The sequence below is a fragment of the Monopterus albus genome, unplaced genomic scaffold (assembly GCF_001952655.1).
Source record: "Monopterus albus unplaced genomic scaffold, M_albus_1.0 scaffold16.1, whole genome shotgun sequence".
In the NCBI taxonomy this organism is placed as follows: Eukaryota; Metazoa; Chordata; class Actinopteri; order Synbranchiformes; family Synbranchidae; genus Monopterus; species Monopterus albus.
The window spans coordinates 632,328-641,161 of NW_018127896.1; the positions used below are offsets into that span (position 1 = coordinate 632,328).

General features: G+C 42.0%; 1 protein-coding gene across 1 annotated transcript; it reads right to left on the minus strand.

Annotated features, from left to right (window-relative positions):
- Positions 1–350: 350 nt before the first annotated feature.
- On the minus strand, positions 351–7,673 carry LOC109955700 (uncharacterized). The gene is made up of 13 exons (XM_020592116.1): positions 7,099–7,673; positions 6,171–6,908; positions 5,292–6,071; positions 4,805–4,851; positions 4,501–4,597; positions 3,993–4,326; positions 3,713–3,767; positions 3,485–3,624; positions 3,291–3,394; positions 3,103–3,151; positions 2,934–3,013; positions 2,743–2,856; positions 351–856 (listed from the first exon to the last, which is right to left on the minus strand). Exons 1-13 carry the CDS (start codon positions 7,246–7,248, stop codon positions 821–823), a joined length of 2,724 nt encoding a protein of 907 aa, XP_020447772.1. The 5' UTR covers positions 7,249–7,673; the 3' UTR covers positions 351–820.
- Between the last annotated feature and the right edge of the window lie 1,161 nt (positions 7,674–8,834).

Below are 8,834 nucleotides of genomic sequence, written 5' to 3' on the forward strand. Positions count from 1 at the left end.
AAAAGTTTTTATCTATGTACAAGGCCACACCACCTCCCATCTTATTCTCTCTGTTTGTGCATACCAAGTTATAGCCATCAAGGTCAAAATCCATTCCCCTTACATTATTCATTCAAGTTTCAGAAATAGCAGTTATATTAAAAGAATGTGTAAGACTACTAAGATAATGTTTTCTAATAAAGGGGTGTGTCAGTCTATAACAGACTTCCATTAAAGATGCTCTTGTGTCTCCTCCAGGCACCTCCTAGGTCCTTAATCCTCAGAGCAGGAACAAAAGCTGTGGGACGTCCTTCAAGGTGCTGGCCCGTAACGATTTCTGGGTTGAGTGAGGACCGATCAGTTAAGTGATCTGTGAATTACCCATTATCATTTCATTGCAAGGCCCTGGGAGCTTTCAGTCACATCATCACATGGTCTTCGTTCTTTGCCCATGGTCAGTTTGTTTGTTTCCAAGACCAAGAATCAATTTCTCAATACTTTAAGCCCTCAATTCACAGACAGAAAATTCTTTAATGGGGAAAAAATGGAGCAACTGCAGACAGAGTAACGGAGGAATGACAGCATTAAAGAAGCAGAGTCTTAAGGAAGTGTAGTTTCATGAAAATTTTGAAGGTGTTTCGAGTGAAAACTGGATCTATATGTTTTTAACAATACAACAACAGGACTTGTGATGTGATGAAAGTGAGCTTAAATGTGATTGGAGTGATGAGTGAGCTGGTGGGAGGATTTTAGCACCCAAGTAAACTCATCACAGTTTCTTTTCTCTACCTCTGTGTGTGTGTGTGGGTAGGTAGGTAGTGTGTAGCTCCAGTCCAGTGGTTCATGATGCATCATGAGAGCTAGACGACCTCTGATCCTGGAGAAGCACAGAGAGATGAAAACAGGTACAGTAAGAAAAGGGACTCTTTATAATGACAAAAATGCACCATCATGAGATTGAATGGGATCTCGATCAATAATCAGTGACTCATCAGCTATTAGATTAGTGAAATCTCTGCTCTGGAACAAAAACTCCTCTTAGACTCAGAATATTTTAAAACAAGAAAAAAAAGGCAGGTGGTTTTAAATGATGAGATCAGTAATTGAAATGACAGCACCTCCCACTACTTATCAATATACTCTACATGTCCCGCCCAAACCATGTTTATTAATCTGACTCCACTCCGGTGACTTCACTTTGGACTTGGTTTAGACTAGACATTTGTTGGCTGGGATTGGCTCCAGCCCCCCTGCGACCCTATTCAGGAATAAATGGTATAGATGATGGATGGATGGATGGATAGTGTTGGCCTGGTAATTTTTTTTTCCATTTGGGTCCTGACTTGGAACTTGGTGTTCCTGAGTTCGTATCTGAACTGGGACTTGTTAGCCTGGACTTTGGACCTGATGGTGTTGACTTTTAACTTGTTAGCCTTAACCTAGGACCTGATTGATGACTTGTTGCTGAATTTTCAATTATCTTTAATTGAAAAACTACACAGAGGAGTAGATGCTTTTTGACCCCAGAGTGTATAACACCAACGTGTTGCTGCAAACCTCAGTCGAAAAACAGAAAACCAACAGAGTAACATGGAACAAAGTAAAGAAACTTTCTGAAAACTCTACAAGTGAGTTTTATTTTCTAGGACTAATCAGACAGAATTAGGAGCTGAACTACAACCATAATTTGCTAACAGGAAGCTAAAGTGGATCAAGCTGATAGCATTCTAATTGACTTTCAAAATAAAGCTGATACAGAGCTACGAAGTCGGCCCTAACAATCCAAATGTCACTGATGGAAAATTTAAGTTGACTCACTGAGGTCTGACCACACTCACACATACGCCGGCTACTTGAAATGTCAGATCACAGTTTTTTCAGAAACGTAACACTCTGACAGGAAGTGTGTGCTCCTTGGTGTGTGTTTTGTGTTTCAGTGTGTGCGGCGTGATGACAGAAATTCGGTTTCAGTGGTTTTATTCATTCAGCCTTTAGTTTCATTTGTGTTCACACTGTCTGAATTTACTGGCCTGAAATGCTGAAGCAGCCAACTCTACTGGAACTCAAAATGTCTGCACTCAGCTTTACTCACTTATTACCAGTGCACTTTACAGATACTCTGTTGCAAGTAGTCTGAAACACCTGAACTACACAGCTAAAATTGTTGCTTACACATTATTGCCTGAGTAAAGAGGGATCATTTGTCTACACTGACTACTTTTACTTATGATACAACATTTTCCAGATTATTTTTATTTTTAACATTTTATTTAACAAATATTTAACCAAGGGTGATCCCATTGAGGTCAGAAAACTTTTTTACAAGGGAGCCATGGCCAAGACAGCAATTCCCATAATCCCCTGCTGCTGTTGCAACTGAGGAAAAATCCAGAATCTTAATGTTAACTGGTTAAAACGACCATTCATCAGATCTCTAGAGTGTGTAATATTTAACAGAATATGAAGCCATGTGATGCAAATGATGTTACTGAAATGCACCATGGGAGTTGCAGTTCTTCTGTCCTCTGTTGTTTTCATGTCCCCAGTATTAACCTTTATGCCAGATCATATAAACCTGGTAGCATGTGATCACTACAGACCTCAAAGCATAGCTGAGTCTGACCAAGTGCAGCTTAGTCTGATGAAAGATGAGTCTGAAATGTCCTAAAATGGCCAACATACAGAGAAAAAACCCTTCTGATTTAACCAGCAGCATGAGTTTACTCAAGCACCACCCTCAGGACTAACGTAAACCTTTCTTACATTTGTGTTGGGCAGAGTGATGGTCAGCCTGGCCGGGGTCTTCACAGTTAGGCTCAGCTTCTTCTTCCACAGATAATAAAACTCCACACACTGAGACAGGGACTTGGTCTTAATCTGGACACACACACAGTAACAAATTAGACATCACACAAAGTCTGAGCTGGTGTTTTAACAGAAAATCAGAAACTCACAGCTCTCTGGATGCTGCTGAAGTCTTTATGATGGCGCTGCAGGGCTTTGACCAGCAGCTTCCTCTCTGCTGCACTCCAATCTGTAACGTTTATTTAATGATACACTGTTAACATACCACTGTATCATGATACATATATTTGTTATATAAGTAAGGGCGATGCTGATGACCTGTGTGGTTGGAGGTTTCAGGAGTCGACAGCAGCTTCTCCACCGTCAGCTAGAAGACAAAACAAAAACCTAATGTGGTGGTGGCCATGTTGGATTTGGACCAGATACAAACAGAAAGCTGAAAAACTCTATGGGCAAAAACAAGTTTGCACCATAGAGCAACAAACCAAACAGCCAATCAGAATTACCAGGAAGTCTCCTTTGCTCTGTGATAGGATGTGGAGAGTGTACTCTGGGCTGGCCCCGCCCCCTGGAATCACACTGGATCTAGCCATTGTCAACAGAGCTTCAACTGGATAAACAGTGTGTCAATCAAAAAAAGTAAAACCCCTCCACCAATAATCAATTAAAACTTTGTGTTTATGTGTGATGGTGTTTTTACCTCTGTTTTGATTGATAGGATGCTCCAGCTCGTCTCGCGGTGTCCACAGCAGCACTGCACTGTGGGAGTCGGAATGGGCATATTTATGCTCACAGAGGGGCGGGATTTCAGCCTGGAAGCTCCGCCCTACATTGATTTGTCTGTGATTGACAGGTCAGTGTGAACAGGTGATTGGGTGAGTGATATTGTCACAACAGATTAATTTGTTACGAGGAGAATGTTACATACGGCTTATTGATTCTTTTTGTTAGTGTCTCCATGGCAACGAGGTCATCGAGTCCATCTTCCAATCAGGGATGAAAAAATGTAATATCATGACATGGTGATAGACATAGTTTAATTGTTTTTAATGACATTTCCATATTGCTCAATTTTTTTTATTCAATTCAGGATCAGAATGTTTTAATTATGGCTCTGGATGGGATTTGAGCAACATAACACAAGAATACAAAATCACTGGCTGTATCCTTTAAGAGCAGCTAAATTGACTTTGTAACCAATGACTTACTGTGTGTATTGTTTAGCTGTACCGCCTGTACTCTCTGCTCCCTTCTGGTGGCGAGGGAGCAGTGCAGCCCCGGCCCTGCCCTGAGGGGACACAGCATGGGTGGAGGGATGTAGTGGCATCCTACACTCGCAGCTGCCACTCTGCCCCTGGTGACCTCTTTTTCCAAGTGCATCAGACTGCGGTAGAGCACAGCGCCTCCGGTGGCTGCAGGGAGGCGACTACACGTCCTCTGTCCATTTGTACATGCCTTAGACACTCCTCTGGATTGGACAGGCACAGAGACGGGAATCACTATGGGGATGGAGGGTTGGACAGGTAGGGAGGAGTCCTCACCCTGGAGAAAGACAGATGTTAAATCCTGAATACACTGTATAAATGACATTCTTCTTCTACTTTTGGTTGTTCCCGTTAGGGGTTGCCGCACCAAGTTCCCACCGAACTCTGTGCAAAACATTTTATTCTATATCTTTATCTTATAGTTCCAACCGAAAACAAGTTTTTTACAAACCTTTTTTGGTAGGGTTTTTAAGCCGCTGTGGGAACGCATGTGACCATTTAATGCTGGCACACTCCTGAAGTCACGCTGACACATGGTACACAGCAGCCTACAACACACACAGTAGATTAGTTGACAGTTTATCTGTAACTTTAATTAGTTAAAAATGATCATAAACCAGTGTAATGATAAAACTGTTAAGCACTGAAAGAGATATCATTATATATCATATTGATATGATTGTAAGAAGCTATTGTAGCTGCTGAGAGGACAATGTCTAAAACCATCATTATCATCATCACTGTCACTTTGTTACCTGCAGCCTGGAACCCCGGCGCTGTTTTCATGCTGTGCCCATTTCATCTGGAAATGAAAAGAAAACTCTTAAATCAATTTGAAATATAAACTTTAGTGAGAGAATAGTGTGATATAATGTTTTGCTTAAGGAAACGTTTCTATAATTGTTTACACATTTAATTATTTATGCTTGTATTTACCCAATGATGTGTTTACTTATTCTTTTGCTAATTTATTCACATATTTGATTAATTATACATGTATGTATTTATTTTCTTATTTGTGCACTTACATACGACTTTATTCACTTCTTATACACTTATTTATATAAATGGTACTTTTATCAAATGTGTATGCATACACATTTATGCATTATCTTGCTTTTCTTATTTACTTTTTCACGTACTTTCTTATTTACTCAGAAATGTTCATATTATTAGGATTACAACTGCCAAAGAAATAACTAAAAACAAGTTATGCTTTGAGTATTTCTGTGTCAAACACACCCAGGTCCAGTCTAGTTGACTGTCCCCTCCTCTTCTCCCTCCTCCTCCTCCACACTCATGCCTCCAGTTAAGCCCAGCATGTGGGCCTGGAGACTGGGCAGCACTGCTGATATCCTGGCTTCCTTCCCGTGGAGAGAAGCAGCTCTCAGAGCTGTCAGCAGTGTTGAGGAGACCTGACTGATCCTGGATCGGTTCAGTTTGGCTTGGGAGGAGGCTTCGGCTTATCTGATGTGGGTGGAGCTGAGCAGGATCAGAGGTCATGGGGTAGCTGTTTGGCTCATGTAGACAGCAGCTGAGAGTTTTATTTGTGTTCAGCTCAATGGATGGTTGTGTGTGAAAACCCAATCTCTCCATCCTGGGGTTAATTTCAGGACCAGGGCTGGAGATGGTTGGGGTTTGTGAGTAATGGGGACTAGGGGTAGTGGGGCTACAAAAGGGCTGTGGGGCATTATTGTCATGGTAACTGTCGGGGAAGAACTTGTTGTTGGAGAAGTCTTCGTTAGATGATGAGCTGAAATCCACGGAGCTCCATCTCCCTAGGCCGACTCCTCCAGGTATGGAGCCCAGTGGAGAGTACTGAAACTGGGACAGAGTTGGCTCCAGAGGCCCCCAGGTGTCCTGACCTGAACCAGGTGTGTCACCCTGTGCATATATACCACTGGCAAGGAGTGTGTGACTGTTATAGGACAGTGTTTCTGTGTTCTCCAGCTCTTGTCCAGTGTTGAACTGGTTCTGGTTCTGGTTCTGGAGATGAAGATCCAGGTGGTCTGTGGTCTGGATCTGTTTCAGATCAGAGACAAACAGATGGTACTGCAGTATTCATAAGTAGTGCAAGTTTTGGGTTTGTGTTTTGTTGGGAAGAATAGACCACGGTCTTACCTGGAAGGAGTAGGAGCTGAGAAAGGAGGAAAGTTCAGAAGATGCTTCAGGCCTGCTCCAACCTGTATCATCTAAACCAGGATTGTGGTTTTGGCTGGAGAGGTGAGACTGGGGTGGGGAGAGGAGGTGAGGGGAGGTTACCTGGGGATGGGAGAGGTGGTGAGGGGAGTGTACCTGGGCCTGGGGTACACGGTGAGGGGAGGTTACTTGAGGGTGGGAGAGGTGGTGAGGGGGGTGTACCTGGGCCTGGGGTACAAGGTGAGGGGAGGTTACCTGAGGATGGGGGAGGTGATAAGGGGAGGTTGCCTGGGGTACAAGGTGAGGGGAGGTTACCTGTGGATGGGGGAGGTGATGAGGGGAGTGTGCCTGAGCCTGGGGTACAAAGTGAGGGGAGGTTGCCTGAGGATGGGGGAGGTGGTAAGGGGAGTGTACTTGAGCCTGGGGTACAAGGTGAGGGGAGGTTACCTGAGGATGGGGGAGGTGATAAGGGGAAGTTACTTGAGCCTGGGGTACAAGGTGAGGGGAGGCTACCTGAGCATGAGGGAAGTGGTGAAGGGAGGGTACCTGTGACTGGGATGCATAGTGAGGTGAGGTTACCTGGGGCTGACAGAGAAGGTGATGGGTCTGATGCACAGAGTGAGGGGAGGTTACCTGGGAATGAGGAAGGTTTGGGGATGTAACCTGAGGATTTAGGTGAGCAGAGGTTACCTGGGGCTGACACAGGTAAGAGGAAGTTACCTAGGGATGAGAAAGTGCATAAATAAGTCAATTTGAAAATAAGCAACTAGGTACATTTGTAACTGTACGTGTAAATAAGTAAACGGTTACATTAATAACTAGATAAGTGCATAAATAAGTACATATTGCATAACTATATAGAGTATTAACTAGATAATGTCATTAAATAATTGTGTAAACAAGTGAGAACCTTGTGATGAGGATGGTTTCCATGGTTGTTGAATGATGATGGGGAGCAGAGGGGAGGAGGTGAAGAGACGAAAGCAGGTGAATCAGACAGAGAGGACTGATGCATGATGGGAGGAGGAGAGGATGAGGAAAACATCCACAAGTCAGACATGTTATCATGCACACACACACCTGTTAACTCTGAGTGTATGTTTGTTCATACACATGACTGTGTGTGTGTGTGTGTGTGTGTGGCAAGTTGTTTATCTGGATGGCTTCTTCATGTGAATGTGTTGATCTGCAGAAAGACACAGAGGAGGTCTGGTTAGTAAGAGTCGGTGACCTGTTGTGACAGTGCGCTTTGAGTCTGCCATCATCTCTTCGTGGGCATCTGGGAGGCGCTGTTGTCGCAAAGCCTTTTTGAGCAGCTTTCATTGGAATGAATGGGAAAACAGACTTTCTTCCGCTCTGGTGTTGGCTTTCTTGGAAAACTGTGGGTTCAGATGTTTTGATGCACATCATATGCTCCCATTTCAGAATGGTGTAATACTAAGGCAATTCTCAGATCATAAATGAAAATTGGAGACATATTCAGACAGACTATCGCACTATTAAGTCTTAAATGTGAGTAGCTTAAAGCAGTTTTTCACTGAAGAACAGTTTAGTATCATTCCTAACATCTGACTTAATTATTTTTCTCTCCTGGAATAGGCACCAATCATAAAGGCGTACATGCAGACACACTAAGTCTGTAAATGAGTGTGTAAACAAATGTATTAATACTTTATTTAGACACTTGTACGCAATCTTCAAAGTCGTCAGGGTCAAATATGAATTCTGAATCTTTTGACTTGTATCAGATATGACTCTAAATAGTCAACTATCACTATTCCCAGTCCCCACAGACTGATGGAATTGCTCACAAGTTTGAATTACAGCTACCTAAACTTTGTGCTCGTTTGAGGATGACGTTTTAGCTTTAACAACCGGAACTGCAGCCTAGAAAGCTTTTCATCAGTTTCCACTGATTGACAGGTTTTACTGTTTTGGCAAAGTGCTTTGGAAGCTACTGTTTTTTTAAACAGGTTTTAATGGATTGCAGTGTCAGTGAAAGGTGTCACTGAACATCAAAGTTAATATTTTATTATTGGCGACATACAGCAGTTGTATGTGAACACTTCTAAGAATTCACACCCGGTTTCAAACTCTGCTTCTCTTAAAGTGACATCTTCAAGTTTTAGAACATAATCTATAAATATGTATTTTCTAAATCCACGGAGTTGTTTTTCATAATTGAGAAACATTTAATGAGCAGATAAAATCATCACTGGGATATTTAATTTAGAAGGAATATTATATATATTTTAATCTGATATAGAATGGTTATATTTTTTGTCATTTCCTCTTTAACCAAGCTGTAACACAGCCATCATGAAAACACAAAACTTAATAAACTTTATAATAAAGTGTATATAGCAGATTTATAGTATTTATAAATGGAAGTATAAACAGTAAATAAAGACAGAGTAAATTAAGTGATCTAACATTAACCTTCTGTTTTAAATAAAATACAACTAAACTCATCTCTCACCTGAAACATCATCGACTCCGACTGACTGTTTGTGTGTGTGTGTGTGTGTTGTCAGGATGTGGCCACATGTACTTCCTCTCTCTGGTCTTATCTTTAAACGCTGAGCTTCTTCCTCATTGATGAGTTTAGAGGCCGAAGACACAAGCTCAAAAAATAAAAGTACAAAA

Bases quoted from the DNA above. Each gene is read 5' to 3' on its own strand.
- LOC109955700 (XM_020592116.1), bottom strand. From the start codon at position 7,248: ATGTCTGACTTGTGGATGTTTTCCTCATCCTCTCCTCCTCCCATCATG. The intron at 3,395-3,484 runs GTAAAAACACCA...CTGTTTATCCAG, and splicing joins TCCTATCAATCAAAACAGAG to TTGAAGCTCTGTTGACAATG. The intron at 857-2,742 runs GTAAGAAAGGTT...GTGCTTCTCCAG, and splicing joins TCACTCTGCCCAACACAAAT to GATCAGAGGTCGTCTAGCTC.